At 43.2% G+C, this 21,951-nt stretch overlaps 2 protein-coding genes across 2 annotated transcripts in view; both read left to right on the top strand.

The window, feature by feature from the left end:
- LOC121281399 overlaps positions 1-15,366 on the top strand; it is a 43,373-nt gene extending 28,007 nt beyond the window's left edge. The window contains exons 3-4 of the mRNA XM_041194344.1: positions 4,362-6,751; positions 12,886-15,366. Of these exons, the coding sequence (XP_041050278.1) occupies positions 4,362-6,751; positions 12,886-15,366 (4,871 nt within the window). The remainder of the gene's footprint in view (positions 1-4,361; positions 6,752-12,885) is intronic.
- Positions 15,367-18,837: 3,471 nt separating this feature from the next.
- On the top strand, positions 18,838-21,225 carry LOC121281398 (protocadherin-10-like). The gene has a single exon (XM_041194343.1). It carries the CDS (start codon positions 18,838-18,840, stop codon positions 21,223-21,225), a length of 2,388 nt encoding a protein of 795 aa, XP_041050277.1.
- The last annotated feature ends 726 nt before the right edge of the window (positions 21,226-21,951 follow it).

The raw sequence follows: 21,951 nt of genomic DNA, 5'->3' as shown, positions 1-21,951 counted from the left end.
CGTAAATGCCCTTGAGAAGGCGGTGGTGAGCTGCCTTCTTGAACTGCTGCAGTTTATATGGCGTAGGTGCAACTACAGTGCTGTTAGGAAAGGAGCTCCAGGATTTTGACCCAGTAACAGTGAAGGAATTGTGATGTACTTCCAAGTTAGGGTGGTGAGTTATTTGGAGGGGAAACTCCAGGCGGTGGTGTTCTCATCTATCTACTGCTTTTGACCTTCTAGATGGCAGTGGTTATGGGTTTGGAAGGTGCTGTCGAAGGGCCCTTGGTGAATTCCTGCAGTGCTTCTTGTAGATGATAGACACTGCTGCTGCTGTGCGTCGGTGATGGAGGGAGTGAATGTCTGTGGATGTGGTGCCAATCAAGCGGGAAGCTTTATCCATGATGGTGTCAAGCTTCTTGAGTATTGTGGGAGATGCACTCAGCTAGGCAAGTAGAAAGTATTCCGTCGCAATCCTGACCTGTGCCCTGTAGATGTTGGACAGGCTTTGGGGAGTCAGGAGGTCAGTTACTCGCTGCATGATTCCTCGCCTCTGACCTGTTCTTGTAACCACAGTATTTAGATGGCTAGTCCAGTTCAGTTTCTGTTCAATGGTAACCCACATGATGTTGATAGTGGGGGGGGGGGGGGGGGGGGGGGGGGGGGGGGGCGGGTCAGTGATCTTAATGCCATTGCAAATCAAAGGGCGATGGTTGCATTTTATCATGTTGGAGATAGTCATTGCCTGACACTTGTGTAGTGTGAATGTTGCCTGCCATTTGTTAGCCCAAGCCATGGATATTGTCCAGGCCTTGCTGCATTTGGACATCAACTGCTTCAGTATCTGAGGACTTTGCGAATTGCACTGAGCATTGTGCAATGATTAGCGACCATTCCCTCACTTCTGACGTTATGCTGGAAGGAAGGTCATTAATGAAGCAGCTGAAGATGGTTGGGCCGAGGACTGTACCATGCGGAACTCCTGCAATGATGTCCTGGAATTGACATGACTGACCTCTAACTATCACAACCATCTTCCTTTGTGCTAGGTATGACTCCAACTCGTGGAGAGTTTTCCCCCTGATTCCCATTGACTCCAGTTTTGCGAGGGCTGTTTGATGCCATGCTCTGTAAAATGCTGCCTTGATGTCAAGGGCAGTGACTCTTACCTCACCTCGAGAGTTCAGTTTTTTTGTCCATATTCGAACCAAGGCTGCAATGAGGTCAGGAGCTGAGTAGCCCTGGCAGAAACAAAACTGGGTGTCAGTGAGCAGGTTGTTGCTAAGCAAGTGCCATATGATAGAACAGTTGATGACCCCCGTTCATTACTTTACTGATGATGGAGAGTAGATAGAAGGGGTGGTCACTGGCCGGGTTGGATTTGCCCTGTTTTTTGCCTCCAGAACATACCTGGGCAAATTTCCACATAGCTGGGTAGGTGTCAGTGTTGTTGCCATATTGGAATAGCTTGGCTAGGGGAGCAGTAAGTCCTGGAGCACATGTCTTCAATATCATTGCTGGGATATTGTCAGGGCCCATAGACTTTGCATCATCCAGTGACTTCAGCCGTTTCTTGTTATCATGTGGAGGGAATCGAATTGGCTGAAGACTGGCATCTGTGATGCTGGGGATCCCCGGAGGAACTGAGATGGATCATCCACTCGGCAGACCTGGATGAAGATTGAAGCAAATGCTTCCACCTTATTGGTTGCACTGAAGTGTTTGACTCCCCCATCATTGAGTATGGTGATATTTGTGGATTCTCCTCCTCCGGTGAGTGGTTTAGTTATCCACCACCATTCCTGACTGGGTGTCGCAATACAGCAGATCTTAGAGCTGCTCCGTCGGCTATGCGATTGCTTCTCTCTGTCTATGACTTGTTGCTTATGCTGTTTGACTGTAAAATAATCCTGTGTTATAGCTTTTGCAGGTAGACAGCTCAGTTTTAGGTATGCCTGGTGCAGCTCCTGGCATGCCCTCCTGCATTCTTCATTGAACCAGGGTCGATCCCCCAGCTTGTTGGTAATGGTAGACTGGGGGATATGCCGGGCCGTGAAGTTACAGATTGTGTTTGAGTACAATTCTGCTGCTGCTGATGGCCCACAGTGCCTCATGGAATTTCAGTCTTGAGTTGTTAGATGTGTTCGAAATCTATCCAATTGAGAAAGGTGATAGTGCCACACAACATGATGGATGTGATCCTCAATGTGAATGCAGGACTTGGTCCCCGCAACAACTGTGCGATGGTCAATGCTAATGATACTGTCATGGACATATGCATCTGTGGCAGGCAGGCTTGTGAGGATGAGGCCAATTATGTTTTTCTCTTTGTTGGTGCCTCAATGCCTGCTGCTGACCCAGTCTAGCAGTTATGTCGTTTAGGACTCGGCCAGCTCAGTCACTAATGGTGCTACCGAGCCGCTCTTGCTGATGGACATTGGAATTCCCCATGCAGAGTACATTCTGGGCCCTTGCCTCCCTCAGTGCTTCCTCCAAGTGGTGTTCAACATTGGAGAGCCCTGATTCATCAGCTGAGGGAGGGCGGAATGTTGTAATCAGCAGGATGTTTCCCTGCCAATGATTGACCTGATGACATGAAACCTCATGGGCTCCGGAGTCGATCTTAAGGACTCCCTGGCAACTCCATCCCGACTGTATCTGACTGTGCCACCACCTCTGCTGGGTCTGTCCTGTGGATGGGACACGACACACCCAGGGATGGTAATGGTGGTGTCTGGGAAATTGTAAGATATGACTCCGTCAGGTTGACTATGTCAGACCTTTGCCTGTCTTGTCTGTGAGACAGCTCTCCCAATTTTTGCACCAGCCCCCAGATGTTAGTAACGAGGAATTTGCAGGGCTGACAGGGCTGAACTTGCCATTGTTTCCAGTGCCTATGTCGATACTGGGTGGTCCGACCGGTTTTATTCATTTTTTGTTACTTTGTAGTTGTTGGATACAACTGAGTGGCTTGCTAGGGCATTTCAGAGGGCATTTAAGAGTCAACCACATTGCTGTGGGTCTGGAGTCACATGTAGGCCAGGTAAGGACGACAGGTTTCCTTCCCTAAAGGACATCAGTGAGCCAGGTGAGTTTTTATGGTTATATGGCCATCTTTAGACTTTTAATTCCTGATGTTTATTGAATTCAAGTTTCACCACCCGCCGTGGCGTGGTCGAATCCAAGCCCCAGAGCATTACCCTGGGTTTCTGGATTAGTAGTTCAGCGAGAAAACTAAAGTACTTTTTTCGATAACGAGTTGTAATGGCCTGGAATTCAGTACCCACGAGGGTGGTAGAATAAGAAACAATCCATGATTTCAAAAGGAAATTGCGTGGGAACTCGAAGGAAATAAACCTGCTGTCTGCAGGGATCGAGTGGAGGAATGGGACTGACTTGTCTCATGGGCTGAATGACCACCTTCTGTGCCGTACATGACTATAATTCTATGCGCAGCTCCGTTTGGCCTTTTGCATGTTTTTAAAGTTTTAAAAAGAAACTAAATTGTAAAGTGAATTGCGTAGTTAAAACGATTAGCGTTTTTGACAGTGATTCATCCACACTCAGTTTGTCACTGAAAACTTCTGGGTACAATGGAAGTGGATTGCCAAAATGATGAGCAGGATGTTGTGACATTGTACTGGTTGCATCTACAGATCTGCGACAACCAAGTTTCTAGGTTGACATTTTGCTGTTCATGATGCGTTTTAATACAAGATTGTTCGCCAATGCGTTTACTATATCGTTACAAACAACTACCTGACCAATTAATTGATGCAGCAGTGCATTACTGAAGTCAAGGGTCACAAGAAACAGACTTATGATTATTCTCGCGGTGTGGGCCATTCGTCTTGTATATGATAGTCCCAAATTGAACCATGCAAGCCAAGAAATAATGATAATTATACAGGAAAATCAATCTGGTCCGCATCGGCGCTGATCAGAAAAATATGAACAAGATGAACATCAGTTTTCGATTGTAAAACATCTATTTATGGATGTTTTTGAGCCACACTATTCCATACGAATCTAAAGATTTTAGTTGCATAATTTTAAATGTATCAGAAATAATATTGAGACAGTCAATCTTTAAGAATCCTTTGGTGCAATTATTGGCTGAGACTCTCTGTGTCGCTGTCTACCAATTAGGAGCTGAAACGTCGCAGGAGATCTACCCCCTCCCCCATCGAGGAAGCGCAGACCAGAAGCCGAGAGAGACAGAGAGGCTGCGTGTGCATAATGCTCTGCGGCCACGTTCAGAAATAAGGGTTCGGTTTAATATTCGCATTCCTCCGTTCAATATCGGTTTTCGATTTATATGTGACATAGGAATTCAGTTTATATAAAGGATTTGCAGAGACTTGGGCATTTATACTAAAAAGTCCAGCTCAGAAAAATGGCGAATGAACGCAGGGGCGGAACGCCTTTTATTTTCCTGCTTTGTTTGTTGGAACTGGTCTCGGGACAAATTCGCTACTCAATTCCCGAGGAACTGGAGCATGGGGCCTTTGTTGGAAACATTGCCGAGGATTTAAAACTACACGTTTGGGAATTATCATCTCGCAAGATTCGGCTGCTCTCCGATGATAGGAAGCAATATATTGAGGCAAATTTGGAAAATGGGATATTATTTGTGAATGAAAGAATCGACAGAGAACTTATTTGTAGACAAAGTTCTATGTGTTCCCTTTCTCTTGAAATAACGCTCGACAATCCGTTGGAAATACATCGCGCTGTAGTGGAAATACTCGATATAAATGATAATTCCCCTAGTTTTGCCAAGGACGAATCTTCATTGGAGATCAATGAATTAATTGCACCTGGGACGCGCTTTCCTGTCGAGAGCGCGCACGATCCGGACGCGGGCACAAATGGAATCAGCACATACCAGGTCAGTTCAAACGAGCACTTCGGCATCAAAGTGCTGACTAGAAGCGATGGGAATAAAAGTGCGGAGTTGTTACTCGAGAATCCCTTGGACCGTGAACAACAGTCCAGCTATGAGCTGGTACTGACGGCCATGGACGGCGGGATTCCTCAGCGATCTGGCACAGCTCGGATTGTCATCACTGTACTGGACAGCAACGATAACGCACCTGTGTTCGATCATGAAATATATAGGACCAGTGTAGCAGAAAATGCGGCTCTGGGTACATTAGTGTTAAAAATCAACGCTGCTGATTTAGATGAGGGGACCAACGCCGAGCTGTCGTATTCTTTCACCAGACACGTTCCCCGGAGGATTCGTGAAATGTTCAGGTTGGACACGGTAACGGGAGAGATTGCAGTCCAAGGAGTATTAGATTTCGAAGAATCAGGTGTTTGCGAACTGGATGTACAAGCAGTGGATAAGGCTCCACCCGGTATGGTGGGACATGCCAAAGTAATGGTCAATCTGATCGATGTGAATGATAACGCACCCGAGATAGAGGTGGCGTCAGTATCCAGTACAATCGCCGAAGATGCACAGCCTGGAACTGTGATTGCTATAATCAACGTGGCGGATCGAGATTCAGGAGAAAATGGCCAAATTTATTGTCAAGTTCCTGTGAATGTTCCATTTAAACTTCAAAAGTCTTTGAGGAACAACTATAAGTTGGTTACAAGTGATATCCTCGATCATGAAACAGCCCCACTGTACAACATCTCTATTTCAGCATGGGATGGAGGATCGCCCCCTCTTTCAACGCGTAAGACTATTGTGGTCTCTATTTCTGATATAAATGACAACGCGCCGAGTTTCACACAATCTTTATATAACGCGTATCTGATGGAGAACAGCACTCCTGGTGCTTCTATATTTGCAGTTACAGCTTTCGATTCTGATACAGACCAGAATGGTGAGTTTGCGTATTCTATTATGGAGAACAGCATAGAACAGGGCCTTGGATACTTCACAATTAACTCCAAAAATGGCAACATTTACTCGCTTCGCTCCTTTGACTATGAACAACTGAAGCACTTCCAGATCAAAGTTCAAGCCCAGGATGCTGGGTCTCCTCCACTGAGCAGCACTGCCATCGTGAATGTTATTATCTTGGACCAAAATGACAATGCCCCAGTTATTGTTTCACCTTTAACCTGGAACAGTTCGGCATCAGTGGCGATTATGCCGCAGTTAGTATATCCAGGGTACCTAGTTACCAAGGTGATCGCTACTGATGCCGATTCTGGACAGAATGCACGGCTTTCCTACCGACTGTTGGAGGCCACTGATCTCAGACTGTTTACTGTGACCCTCCTGTCTGGAGAAATCAGAGCAACTCGACACTTTGGAGACCAAGATCTCATCACAGAAAGACTGGTCCTCCTGGTAAAGGATAACGGACAGCCGAGCCTCTCCTGTACGGCCACAATCTCCTTTACAATCGTGTCCAATGTTACAGAGAAACATTCTGAACGAACCGACGAAGCCAAACATTCGGATTCCTTTTCAGATTTAAATCGTTATTTAATCATCATTTTAGGATCAACTTCGTTTCTGCTTCTTGCCATAATATTGGTTCTGATCACGCTGAAGTTTAAACAAGAAATAAATATTGCTGCAGACCCCAGCGCTACAGTATATTGTTACAGACGGAGGAGTTGTAAGAACGCCTTTAATCCGAGGCCTGCGGGAAATGAGTCTTTAAATTATACGGGACCTGGTCAGGCCGTTGGGTTTGGTTATACTGTGTGTTTAACTCCAGAATCATCCAAGAGTGATTTTCTATTTCTAAAGCCCTGTCATCCAACTTTGCCTTTCACTGAAGTGAATATCCGGAACACCAACGCGATGACTTAATTTAATCACGAGCCTTTGTGCTGATAGGTAATTCACTTTGATAAATAGTCTTTTTTTGTGTTTGATGAGTACGTATTGTATACATTTGTCTAAATCCTCGTATGGTGATTAGAAGGCAAGATAGGCGAAACTGCTTACAGTTTTTCCTATAATCCCATATGCCCATGATGCGAAATATTAATGACATTTTGACAGCCGCGAGCAGTGCTCATAATACTACGGTTAGTATGACACCAGTGTTTCAATTTCTGTTTAGGTGAAGTGTATGTCTGTCTGTGATTCCTCTCTCCCTAGCAGTACACTGAATTGAGCAGTAGCAGAAAGCATCATGTCACAATTTAGTGCAATATTTCATGGAATTTAAAGCTTTCTATTAGAAGCCACGCTAAATTAAAATAGTGTTTCTCCAACTACGTGTAGTTAGAATGTTCATGTTGTTTAATAAAAACGCACTTTTAAAATATTAACTGCCATGCACAAGTGATAAACAGCAATTCGAACGATTTTGCCAAGTCAGATCATTGCATACATTTGTTTCTGATTCAACGCAATACCCTGAACTGTTGGTGAATTATTTATTAGAATCATTGTATTTCTATATATATATATATATATATATATATATATATACAATTCACACATAAGATATTGGGACTTCTAACATTCTCGCAATAAATATCCGCTACTCTGTAGACGGTGCCATGACTGATATGTTATGGTCGCTAACTGCAGTTTTATAAGACTGCACTACCATGTGATTGTCTAATACAGTCACCACACTCACGTAATTCAATATGCTTTCGGAATTAGTTTGTTCTATCATAATTCAAATTTCAAAATAAGGATTAAATAAAATCAAAACATTGCATAATTGACAATGATAAAAGGAAAATGCGAACTGATTTTTAAAAGTAATCCTAATAAAGGTTTTACTAGAAGCCGATGCCTCGTCCAACAACCTGAGCTTGCATTTGACATTTGAATACATAAATATGTCACTGTGAGGTGAATTTTGATTATACAATTTGATTCTATTGGGCTAAGATTCGGAAAAAAAATCGAAAGCCTTGCCATGTAAAGTTTATATTGGATAATTACGCATCTATTGCAGTTTAAGTTTTTGACAGAGGCTTAAAATTCGATCATCAAAGGAACAGAAAATATCGCAGAATCCATTTCTTAAAATAGAATTTGGTCAATTTGAAATATCTGGGATATAAGCCATCACTGTAATGAAAAAAACGTATGAATCTCCTGATCCCTTTGTGGCTGTGCCACTACAGTCCCTGCTTGCTCTTTATCCACCTTCCCCTCACTGTAGTCCTTGTTATGGTAGATCGCAATATCCTACTTCAACGCCTTTCCTCTGTTCTTCAGCTCAATGGGACGGTTTTGACTTGGTTCACACTTAACTATATGATCATTGCCCGTCTCTAATAATCCCTTTTCTTTCTGGACGCATATTATTCTTTCTGGAAATCTCCAAGGTCCTGCACTTGGCTCATCTTTTTCACATCTACACCTTGTCTACAATGCACATCACAGACATCAACTATCAATATGCAATATCGCATAAGTATGCTTATGGAAACGTAAGATGTGCCTCGCTACCACCTTTCCTAATTTCTCCACTAGCTCCGTTTTGTCTGCCTGTTGATCAAATATCCAAGTCTTAGATAAGCTGCAGTTTATTACATTGACAACACGGAAGGTATCGTCTTCAGCCCCCACCATATCTGCCATATCTTTGAAACCTTCTCAAGCATTGTGTCAGGCGGAGCAGGAGTGTTCTCACTCTCAGCATTTGACTCAGAGCTCCGTTCCCAATCACCTGTCTTTACCATCACAAATTACTTATGTCTCCATAATACTACCTGCCTCCTGTCCTATCATAGTCCATCTGCCACTGAAACACTTCCTGATGCATTGATCAATTCCCGACTCAACTATTTCAAAGTTCCTCTGGTCGGCCTCTGGTCCGGTCCTTCACACTGCGCAAATTTCAGCTCATTAAAACGTTCCTGCCACAAATCTATCCCACACTAATTACACTTCTTTAATAACCTTGTCCTCGGCGAATTATATTGTCCCTAACGCTGTAAACGTTAACATCGGACCATTTGTTTAAATCATTTCTTGAAAAACAATAGCCGTTATTAATAAACAAAAGGCAGGAATCGGCTCCGCCGAAAAGGAACAAGGTCCATCTCGTTCAACACCTAACATTATGATAGCCGGACTTTGCAATGATTCTGGGGTTTTACTGCGAATTAAAAAAATAGAAAGCATGCATGTGGCTTGAGGAAGCAGCATTTGCTCAATTAAAAAGAAAAACGTTAATAAATAATGAGTTTGTCCTGTTACCGTACTGAAAACACACAAAAAAATTCCCGCTGTTCACAATTTTATAAAAATAACAGAGGTATCTTGAAGAACCCACACAAGATATCTCTAAGATGTATTTTCAACAAGAAGGTGTACAACTTGAACACATATGATTGACAAGAGACTGTGCTGGTAGATCTTGAACATGTGCGGAAATGTTTAACGATTGCTAGCGAGTCGGTAACCCATTTTACATCAACAGCTTTTATTATTTGCATTAAGGTCAAATAAGTGTGCGCAAGAATGTAAAACAGGTTGCCGACTTGCTATTACCAGCTTTACACTATCTCTAAAAGACAGCAACTACTTTAATGATTTTACTTGAATAATGATTATCCTTGAAATTTAAGTTCTATTTTGTTAGGCCCAAAGTTAAAGTAAGAACTCTACCATGAATAGAAAGATAAATTACATAACGGAAGCAGTAACATTTTGAAATTAAGTAAAATGTGTCAGAGCTCTGTGGGACATGCATTAACGTTGGCAGCCACTCGTCTCACTGGTGGAGACATAGCTGAGAGTGGAACAGCCTGCTTACAATTTCCACCTTTCCAGTATCATAACATCGTATAGTTACACTGAGGAAGACCAGTTTGTCCGTCATGATAGTGCTGGCCGAAAAATAATGGCAAATTTAGCCTCACCGCATTGTCAAGTTATCCCCCTCCCCAGGTCCAACCCCAGAACCCCCCCTCCTGCCCCCGCAATCAGTGTTGTAGGTTCGGGCACCGCCAGTGCGCGTTCAAGTGTGTTGCAAATGCGATGCGTCTTTCACGACTGTACTATGCAAGTAATCCTGCTTTGTAGCTTCACTATGACATAAGTGGGCAATTTTCCACATAGCCGGTAGATGCCAGTGTTGTAGCTGTGCTGGAACAGCTTGGCTAGGGGCGCGTCAAGTTCTGGAGCACAAGTCTTCAGTGCTATTGCCGGAATATTGTCAGGGCCCATAGCCTATGCAGTATCCACTGCCTTCAGCCGTTTTTTGATATCACGTGGAGTGAATCCAGTTGGCTGCAGACTGCATTCTGTGATGCTGGGGACATCCGGACGAGGCCGAGATGGATCATCTTCTTGGCCCTTCTGGCTGAAGATTATAGCAAATGCTTCCGCCTTAACCTTTGCACTGATGTGCTGGGCTCCCCCATCTTTGAGGATGGAGGTATTTGTGGAACCTCCTCCTCCAGTGAGTTGTTTAATTGTCCACCACTATTTATGACCGGATGTGGCAAGGCTGCAGAACTTATATCTGACCCGTTGGTTGTAGAATCGCTTCACTCTGCCTACCACTTGTTGCTTATGATGATTGGCACGAAAGTAGTGCTGTGTTATATCTTCACCAGGTTGACAGCTCATTTTTATGTGTGCATGGTGCTGCTCCTGGCTTGCCCTCCTGCACTCCTCATTGAACTAGGATTGATCCCCTGGCTTGATGGTAATGGTAGAGTGGGGAAATGATGGGCCATGAGCAAACAGATTGCTGCTGCTGATGTCCCTCAGCGCCTCATGGATGCCCAATCTTGTGTTGTTAGATATGTTTGAACTCTATCCCATTTCGCTTGGTGGTAGTGCCACACAATACGATGGAGGGAATCCTCAATGAGAAGGTGGGACTTCGCCTCCACAACGACTGTGCGATGGTCACTCCTATAGATACTGTCATGGACAGATGCATCCATGGCAGGCAGGTTGGTGAGGAAGGGGTCAAACATGTTCACCCTCATGTTGGTTCCCTCACCACCCATTGCAGACCCAGTCTAGCAGTTATGTCATTTATGAATCGGCCAGTTTGGTCAGTAGTTGTGCTGCTGAGCCACTCCTGGAGATGGACATTGACGTCCCCCACCCAGAGTATATTTTGCATCCTTGCCACCCTCAGTGCTTCCTCCAAGTGGTGTTCAACATGCAGGAGCACTGATTCCTCAGCTGAGGCAAGGCGGTGCTTCATAATCAGCAGGAGGTTTCCTTGCCTATGTTTGCCTCGATGCCATGAGACTTCATGGAGTCAAAGTCGATGTTGAGGGCTCCCAGGGCAACTCCCTCCAGACTAAATGCCACTGTGTTGTGCTGCCACCTCTGCTGGGTCTGCCCTGCCGTTGGGGTAGGACACATGCAGAGATGGTGATGGTGGTGGCTGGGACATTTTCTGTAAGATATGATTTCGTAAGGTTGACTATGTCAGGCTGTTGCTTGACTAGCCTTGAGTAGGCTCTCCCAATTTTGGCATTAGGCCCCATATGTCAGTAAGGAAGTCTTTGCAGGGTTGACAGGTCTGAGCTTACCGTTGTCATTTCCAGTGCCTATTTCAATGCCGGGTGTTCTGTCCAGTTTCATTCCTTTCTCGTGACTTTGTAGTGGTTTGATACAACTCAGTGACTTGCTGGAGCATTTCAGGAGGCAGTTAAGAGACAGTCACATTGCTGTAGGTCTGGAGTCACATGTAGGCCAGACCAGGTAAGGACGACAGATTTCCTTCCTTAAAGGACATTAGTGAACCAGGTGTGTGTTTATGGTTGCATGATCATCTTTAGACTTTCAATTAACGATTTATATTGAAATCAAATTCCACCATCTGCTGTGACGCAGTTCGAACTAGGGTCCCCAGAGCATTACCCTGGTTTTCATGTTTACTCGTCCAGAGAGAGAACTAAACAAATTTTTTGACAGAACGAGTGGTAATGTCATATAATTCACTACCCACGAGGGTGTTGGAATAAGAAACAATCCATGATTTCAAAAGGAAATTGCTGGGAACTCGAAGGCAATAAACCTACAGGGTTGCAGGGATCGAGTGGGGGAATGGGACTGACTGGTCTCTTGGGCTGAATTACCACCTTCTTTGCCGTACATGACAATTACTCTATGCGCAGCTATTTAATAGCACATTTTGGTCTTCTGCATACTTCTAATTTTAAAAATAAAGTAAATTGCAAAGTGAAATGCATATTTAAAAACATTAATTTTTTTACCAGCATTTCTTCAACATTCAGTTTGTCACTCAAAACTTCTGGGTAGATCGGAACAGGATTGTCAAACTGACGAACAGGACATTGTGACATTGTTCTGGTTGCACCTACAGATTTGCGACAAGCAAGTTTTTAGTTTGACATTTTGCTGTTTATGATGCTTTTTATATACAGGATTGTTCGCCAATGCGTTTACTGTATCGTTACAAGCAACCGCCCGATGAATTGCCAGCCCAATTAATTGATGCAGCAGCGCATTACTGAAGACAAGTGTCACAAGAAACAGACCTATGTTTGTTCCCGTGGTGTGGGTCATTTCATCTTGTCCATGATATTTCCAAATTGCACCACGCAAGCAAAAATATAATGATACTTATATGAAAATGCATCTGATATGCATCCGGTGCTGATAAAAAAAATCTACAGGATGAACATGAGTTTTCGATTGTAAAAAATCTTTTTATGGATGTTTTTAATCTATATTATTCCATAAGTATCTAAAGATTTTAGTTGCATAATTTTAAATGTATCATAAATAATATTGAGACAGTCAATCTTTAAGAAACCTTTGGTGCAATTATTGGCTGAGACTCTCTGTGTCGCTGTCTACCAATTAGGAGCTGAAACGTCGCAGGAGATCTACCCCCTCCCCCATCGAGGAAACGCAGACCAGAAGCCGAGAGAGACAGAGATGCTGCGTGTGCATAATGCTCTGCGGCCATGTTCAGAAATAAGGGTTCGGTTTAATATTTGCATTTCTCCGTTCAACAGCGGTTTTCGATTTATATGCAACATTGGAATTCAGTTTATATAAATGAATTGCAGAGACTTGGGCATTTATGCTACAAATTCCAACCCAGAACAATGGCGAACGCACGCAGGGGCGGAACGCCTTTTATTTTCCTGCTTTGTTTGTTGGACCTGGTCTCGGGACAAATTCGCTACTCAATTCCCGAGGAACTGGAGCATGGGGCCTTTGTTGGAAATATTGCCGAGGATTTAAAACTAAACATTGGGGAATTATCGTCTCGCAAGATTCGGCTGCCCTACGATGAAAGGAAGCATTATATTGAGGTAAATTTGGAAAATGGGATATTATTAGTGAATGAAAGAATCGACAGAGAACTTATTTGTAGACAAAGCTCTACGTGTTCCCTTTCTCTTGAAATAGCGCTCGAAAATCCATTGGAAATTCATCGCGCTGTAGTGGAAATACTCGATATAAATGATAATTCCCCTAGTTTTGAAAAGGACGAGTTTACATTGGAGATCAGTGAATTAATTGCACCTGGGACGCGCTTTCCTGTCGAGAGCGCGCACGATCCGGACGCGGGCACAAATGGAATCAGCACATACCAGGTCAGTTCAAACGAGCACTTCGGCATCAAAGTGCTGACTAGAAGCGATGGGAGTAAAAGTGCGGAGTTGTTACTCGAGAATCCCTTGGACCGTGAGCAACAGTCCAGCTATGAGCTGGTACTGACGGCCATGGACGGCGGGATTCCTCAGCGATCTGGCACAGCTCGGATTGTCATCACTGTACTGGACAGCAACGACAACGCACCTGTGTTCGATCATGAAATATATAGGACCAGTGTAGCAGAAAACGCGGCTCTGGGTACATTAGTGTTAAAAATCAACGCTGCTGATTTAGATGAGGGGACCAACGCTGAGCTGTCGTATTCTTTCACCAGACACGTTCCCCGGAGGATTCGTGAAATGTTCAGGTTGGACACGGTAACGGGAGAGATTGCAGTTCAAGGAGTATTGGATTTTGAAGAATCAGGTGTTTATGAACTGGATGTACAAGCAGTGGATAAGGCTCCACCCGGTATGGTGGGACATGCCAAAGTAATGATCGAACTAATCGATGTGAATGATAACGCGCCCGAGATAGAGGTGGCGTCAGTATCCAGTACAATCGCCGAAGATGCACAGCCTGGAACTGTGATTGCTATAATCAACGTGGCGGATCGAGATTCAGGAGAAAATGGCCAAATTTATTGTCAAGTTCCTGTGAATGTTCCATTTAAACTTCAAAAGTCTTTGAGGAACAACTATAAGTTGGTTACAAGTGATATCCTCGATCATGAAACAGCCCCACTGTACAACATCTCTATTTCAGCATGGGATGGAGGATCGCCCCCTCTTTCAACGCGTAAAAGTATTGTGGTCTCTATTTCTGATATAAATGACAACGCACCGAGTTTCACACAATCGTTATATAACGTGTATCTGATGGAGAACAACACTCCTGGTGCTTCTATATTTGCAGTTACAGCTTTCGATTCTGATACAGACCAGAATGGTGAGTTTGCGTATTCTATTGTGGAGAACAGCATAGAACAGGGCCTTGGATACTTCACAATTAACTCCAAAAATGGCAACATTTACTCGCTTCGCTCCTTTGACTATGAACAACTGAAGCACTTCCAGATCAAAGTTCAAGCCCAGGATGCTGGGTCTCCTCCACTGAGCAGCACTGCCATCGTGAATGTTATTATCTTGGACCAAAATGACAATGCCCCAGTTATTGTTTCACCTTTAACCTGGAACAGTTCGGCATCAGTGGCGATTATGCCGCAGTTAGTTTATCCAGGGTACCTAGTTACCAAGGTGATCGCTACTGATGCCGATTCTGGACAGAATGCACGGCTTTCCTACCGACTGTTGGAGGCCACTGATCTCAGTCTGTTTACTGTGACCCTCCTGTCTGGAGAAATCAGAGCAACTCGACACTTTGGAGACCAAGACATCATCACAGAAAGACTGGTCCTCCTGGTAAAGGATAATGGACAGCCGAGCCTCTCCTGTACGGCCACAATCTCCTTTACAATCGTGTCCAATATTACAGAGAAACATTCTGGACGAACCGACGAAGCCAAACATTCGGATTCTTTTTCAGATTTAAATCGTTATTTAATCATCATTTTAGGATCAACCTCGTTTCTATTTCTTGTCATTATAATTTTTCTGATTGCGCTGAAGTTTAAACAAGAAAGAAATATTGCTGGAGACCACAGCGCTACAGTTTGTTGTTACAGACGGAGGAGTTGTAAGAACGCCTTTAATCCGAGGCCTGTGGGGAATGAGTCTTTAAATTATACGGGATCTGGTCAGGTCGATGGGTTTGGTTATACTGTGTGTTTAACTCCAGAATCATCCAAGAATGATTTTCTATTTCTAAAGCCCTGTCATCCCACTTTGCCTTTCACTGAAGTGAATATCCGGAATACCAACGCGATGACTTAATTTTATCACGAACCCTTGTGCTAACAGGTAATTCACTTTGATGAAGTTTTTTTTGCGTTCTATCAGATTGTACATTTGTTTAACTCCTCTTAGGTTTATTAGAAGGCATGACAGGAGAAATTGCTTACAGCTTCATATAATCCCACACGTCCATGGCGCGAAATATTGCTAACTTCTTGAGAGCCTTGAGCAGTGCACATCGTACTACGATTAGTATGACACCAGGCTTCCACTTGTTTCAATTTCTGTTTAGGTGAAGTGTATATTAATGGCTTTCTGTGATCTCTCTCTCCCTCGCTGTCTTTTCGCATGTAAACTGAATTGTGTAGTAGCAGAAGGCACAATTTCACAATTGAATGCAAGGTTTCATGGAATTTAAAGCTTTCTAGTAGAAACCAGACTGAATTAAAATCGTTGCTTCTCCAACTATCTGTAGCTAGAATGTTTCATGTTGCTTAATAAAAACACACCTTTAAAATATTAACTGTCATGCACAAATAATATACAGCAATTCGACCAATTTTGCCTGAGCCCAAACATTCCTCACAGTTGTTTTTGATTCAATGCAATACTCTGAACTGTTCATGAATTATCTATTATGTGATTGTCTAATGCAGCCACTCTATTCTTACACATAATTCAATACGCTTTCGGATTTTTGTTTGACATTTGCTCACTGTAATGCAAATTTCAAAGTAAGGAATTGAATTAAATCAAACCGTTGCATAGTTGACAATGATACAAGGGAAATGTGAACTGTTTTTAAAAAAATAATCTCAATAAAGAACTTACTTGGCGATGATGTCTAGTCCAACAACCTGACCTTGCATTTGATATTTGAGCACATAAATGTGTTAATGTGGGGTGAAGTTTGATTGTACAATTTGATTTTATTGGGTAAAAATGCAGGAAAAAAAATCAAAAACCTTCCCATGCAAAGTTTATTTTGGATAAATACACATCTTTTGCAGTTTAAGTTTTTTGACAGAGGCCTAAAATTCGATCATCAAAAGAACAGTAAATATCCCAGGATCTATTTTTAAAAAAGAATTTGGTCAGTTTAAAGTATCTGTGGTATAAGCAATCACTATAATTATAAATGTGTGAGCCTTCGGATCCCCCTATGACTGTGCCCCTACTGCCCCGGCTCCTCTTTGTCTGCTTCACCCTCACCGTAGTCCTTGTTATGGTAGATCACAATATCCTACTTCAACACTTTTCCTCTGTTCTGCAGCTCACTGGGACTGTTTTGGATTGTTTCATACTTAAACATTGCCTGTCCATCTCTAATAATCATTTTTTCTTTCTGGAAGCATATTATTCTTTCTGGAAACCTCCAAGGTCCTGCACATGCCTCCTTTTCTTTCACATCTACACCTCGTCTGCTCTGCACATTAGAGACATCAACTATCAACATGGGCCATATCGCATAACTATGCTTATGAAATCCCAAGATGCGCCTCTCTACTACCTTTCCTTATTTCTCCACTACCTCCGTTTTGTCTGCCTGTTGATCAAATATCCAAGTCTTAGATAAGCTGCAGTTTATTACATTGAGAACACAGAAGGTGTCGGCTTCAGCCCCCACCATAAGTGCTATATCCTTGAAACCTTCTCAAGCATTGTGTCAGGCGGAGCAGGAGTGTTCTCACTCTCAGCATTTGACTTAGAGCTCCGTTCCCAATCACCTCCTCTTACCAGCACACATATTTATGTCTCCATAATACTACCTGCCTCCTGTCTGATCTTAGTCCATCTGACACTGAAACATTTACCGATGCCTTCATCAATTCCCGACTCCACTATTTTAAAGACACTCTGGTCGGCCTCCCGTCCGGTCTTTCACATTGCGCAAATTTCAACTCATGCAAAACGTTTCTGCCACTATTGTATCCGACACTAACTACACCTTATTAATTGCCTTGTCCTCGGGAAACTATATTGACGTCCTGTCCCTAATGCTGTAAATGTTAACTTCTGACTATTTGTTTAAATCACTTCTTGAAAAACAGTGGCCGTTATTAGTAAACAAAAGGTAGGAATCGCTCGGCCAAAAGGAACAAGGTCCACCTAGTTCACCTCCTGCCATTGCGGTAGCCGGACTTTACAATGATGCTGGAGTTTTACTGCGAATTAAAAAAAAAATAGAAAGCATGCATGTGGCTTGAAGAAACAAATTTCGCTCAAGCAAAAAGATAAACGCTTATAAATAACGAGTTTGCCCTATTACTGCACTGAAAACACACAAAAAATCTCCCGCTGTTCACAATTATTTAAAAATAACAGAGGTATCTTGAATAACCTACACATAATATCTCTAACATGTATTTTTAACGAGACGGTGTACAACCTTAATGCATGTGATTGACAAAGGACTGTGTTCGGTAGGTTTTGACTTTGTGCGTAAATGCATAACGATTGGTAGCAACTGGGTAACCCATTTTTCTTCAACAGCTATTATCAATTGCATTAAGGTCACAAGAATGTAAAACATGTCGCCGACTTGCTATTACTAGCTTTATACTGTCTCTAAAAGACAGCAACTACTTTGATGATTTTACTTGGATAATAAGTATCCTGCAAATTTAAGTTCTGTTTTGTTAAGCCCAAATACAAAGCAATAATTCTACCACGAATAGAAAGGTAAATTACAGAACGGAAGCAGCAACATTTTGAAACTCATTGAAGTGTATCACAGCTCTGCTGGACATGCACCAACCTTGGCAGCTGCTCGTCTCACTGGTGGACACATCGCTGATAGTGGAACAGCCTGCTCAAAATTTCCACCATTCCAGTATCATAACATCATAAAGTTACACTGAGGAAGGTCATTTCCTCTGTTATGATAGCGCTAGCCGAAAATTAATAGCAAAAAAGCATCATCCTATTTTCCAGTACTCCCACCTCCCCAGCTCCAACCGACCGCACCCACCCCCCCAACCAACCCCCTCCCCCTCCCCCCAACCCCTCACCCTCAGTGGTGTAGGTTAGGCCAGTAGGTTAGGCCAGTGCACATTCAAGTGCGTTGCAAATGCGATGCATCTTTCACTAACTGTATCTTTGAATTATTTTACATGCATTTTTGTGCGCATTTTAAATTGCGCACTCCTAAATATTTCTGTTGCTTATATTGCAAATGAGTTGGGAGCAGTCTGGCTTTAAGAGCAGTTGCTGCAATTATTGGTTGCGGCTCTTCGTGTCGCTGTCTACCAATGAGCAGCTCATACGCTCTGGGGGATCTACCCCCACCCCGTCCGGGGAAGCACAGAACAGAAGCGAAGAGACAGACTGTGTCTGCATTTATGTTTTGCGGCCATCTTCAGCAAAGCAGCTGAGGTCGAGACTTTGCATTTCTAGGTTCCGTATTTGTATATTATGTATATTTGAGCAATTGTAGTGGCATAAGAGGCCAGTTAATGTTTATGGCTGGAAGATATTTTGAAATTTTCAGATACAATCCAGTCCAGAACAATGGCGAATGCACCGATGAGCGGGGCGTATTTCATCATCCTGCTTTGTGTGTCTGACCTGGTGTCGGGACAAACTCACTATTCGATTCCCGAAGAATTGGAACTTGGAGCATTTGTTGGGAATATCGCTGAGGATTTAGCACTAAACGTTTGGGAATTATCGGCTCGCAAATTTCGGCTGGTTCCGGATGAAAGTAAGCAATGCATGGAGGTAAATCCGGAAAGTGGGATTTTGTTTGTTCACGATAGAATCGACAGGGAACAGATATGTGGACAAAGCTCAACTTGTTCTCTTAATTTTCAAATAGCGCTCGATAATCCGTTGGAAATACACCCCGTTGCAGTGGAGATACTAGATGTAAATGATAACTCACCTAGATTCCCAAAGAGTGAATTCACCCTGCAGATTAATGAATTAATTGCGCCAGGAGCGCGCTTCCCTCTCGAGAGCGCGCTCGATCCAGACGTGGGCACAAACACAGTCAGTACTTACCAAGTTAGCCCAAATGAACACTTTGGTCTCAAAGTGCAGACAAGAAGCGACGGGAGTAACAGCGCTGAGTTGTTATTAAAAAAATATTTGGACCGCGAGAAACAGGCAAGCTTTCAATTGGTACTGACAGCAATTGACGCAGGGATTCCTCAGAGATCTGGTACAACTCGGGTTATGATTACTGTTGTGGACGTCAATGATAACGCGCCTGTATTTGATAATGAAATGTACAGGGCGAGTGTGGACGAAAACGTCGCCAAAGGCACCTTGGTAACAAAAATTAATGCTGTGGATTTAGATGAAGGCATGAATGCTGAGCTGACCTATTCCTTCACAAGCCACGCCTCCCAGAAGATCCGTGAATTGTTCACATTGGACCCGGCAACTGGAGAGATCAGAGTTCAAGGTGTACTGGATTTTGAGGAATCAAGTGTTTATGAACTTGACGTAGAAGCTGTGGACAGTGGTTTGGCTGGAATGGTAGGACATGCCAAAGTTATAGTCAGGCTAACAGACATGAATGATAACGCCCCCGACCTTGACGTGACCTTGGTGTCTAGCACGGTGCGGGAAGATGCTCCTCCGGGTACTGTGATAGCTCTGATCAGTGTAACAGATTTAGATTCTGGGGAATATGGAGAAGTTCAGTGTCAGGTTCCAGTGCAGCTTCCTTTCAAACTTCAAAAGTCCTTGAGGAACCACTACAAATTGGTTACTAAAGCTATTTTGGATCGCGAAACCGTCCCGATATACAACATCTCTATTTCAGCTTGGGACAGAGGGAATCCCCCTCTTTCAACAAATAAAACTGTCTTAGTTTCAGTAACTGATATAAATGACAACGCCCCGAGGTTCACACAGTCTTCATATAATGTATACCTGATGGAGAACAACACTCCCGGTTCCTCTATATTTGCTGTTACCGCGTTAGACCCTGATTTAGGTTACAATGGGGAAGTGTCATATTCTGTTTTAGCGAATCCGCTGCAAGAAATGTCTGCGCCTGCTTACGTCAGTATTAACTCAAGAAATGGTAACATTTACGCACGACGTTCCTTTGACTATGAGCAACTGAAACATTTCCAGTTCAAAGTTCATGCTCAGGATAATGGATCTCCTCCACTCAGCAGCGCAACCATGGTGAATGTTATTATCTTGGACCAAAATGACAATGTTCTGGTTGTTGTTTCACCTTTGACCTGGAACAGTTCAGGATCAGTGGAAATTGCACCCCAAATAGTGTATGCGGGATACTTAGTCAATAAGGTCATCGCTACTGATGCGGATTCTGGTCAGAATGCTCGGCTATCTTATCATCTGTTGGATACAACTCATCCAGGTCTGTTTACCGTGGGTCTTTACTCTGGAGAAATAAGAGCAACTCGCAATTTGAGAGATGAAGACCTCACCAGACAGAGAATCGTCCTCTGCGTCAAGGACAATGGACAACCCAGCCTCTCCAGTACAGTCACAATTTTCTTTTCAATCTTGTCCAATGTTACTAAAAAATCGTTGGAACCAAGTCACCAACCTAGAACCTTGGAATATCTTTCGGATATAAATCGTTACTTAATCATCATTTTGGGATCAGCATCCTTCTTGTTCCTCATAATTATTATCTTTTTGGTTATTCTAAAATGTAAACAAGACAGAAACATTGCTGAAGACGACAGCTCTGCAGTTTGCTGTTACAACCAGAGGAATTCGGATAATGCTTTCATTCGGAGGCCTGCAGCAAACGAACAATTAAAGTATAGCGGGCCTGATCAGGCAGAAAGTTATCGTTATGCCGTGTGTTTATCTCCAGAATCATCCAAAAGTGATTTTCTGTTTCTGAAGCCTTGTCACCCTACCTTGCCCTTCACTGACCCGACCATTCCGGACTCTAACGCATGAATATAATTGAAGAGCAGTTTCTCCACTGAGAATGGTATACATAATTTAAGAATTTTACAGCACCGATGGAAGTCATTTGTCTGACCTGCTTGTGTCGGTTCTTTGAAAGTGCAGTGTAATTAGGCTGCATTCTAAACTTTTCTCGGCAACCCTGCAACTTAGTTGCCATCTAGTACATGTCCAACCGCCTTTTGAATTTCCCTATGGAGCCTGCTAGCGCCATTTTTTCAAGGTCGTGCATTCCAGATTTTAGTCACCTTCTTTGCGAAAACATTTTTTTAACTTTCTTCCTAATTCTTTTGCCAATTAGTCTAAATCCATGACTTCTGATTGCCAACTGAATTGTCAGAAGAAATCGTTTGCACATATTGACCTTATCAACACTGCCCTCCCTCATAATTTGAAAAGTGTGAGGTGATGCATTTTGGAAGGAGCAATTTGACAAGGAAGTGTTCAATGAACGGCATGACATTAGGAAGTTCTGAGGAACAAAGGGACCTTGGTGTGTGTGTCCATAGATCTCTGAAGGCGGAGGGGCATGTTAGTGGGGTGGTGAAAAAAGCATATGGGACATTTGCCTCTATCAACCGAGACATAGATTATAAAAGTAGGGAGGTCATGTTGGAGTTGTATAGAACCTTTGTGAAGCCACAGCTGGAGTACTGTGTGCACTTCTGGTCACCACATTACAGGAAGGATGAGAATGCACTGGAGGGGAACACAGGA

Source organism: Carcharodon carcharias, chromosome 8 (genome assembly GCF_017639515.1).
Source record: "Carcharodon carcharias isolate sCarCar2 chromosome 8, sCarCar2.pri, whole genome shotgun sequence".
Taxonomy (NCBI): Eukaryota; Metazoa; Chordata; class Chondrichthyes; order Lamniformes; family Lamnidae; genus Carcharodon; species Carcharodon carcharias.
Note: the sequence above shows the minus strand (reverse complement) of the source record. Positions and strands in the feature narration are given on the sequence as shown.

What these genes read in the sequence shown, in the direction of transcription:
- LOC121281398 (XM_041194343.1), top strand. Translation starts at nt 18,838, where the DNA reads ATGGCGAATGCACCGATGAGCGGGGCGTATTTCATCATCCTGCTTTGT.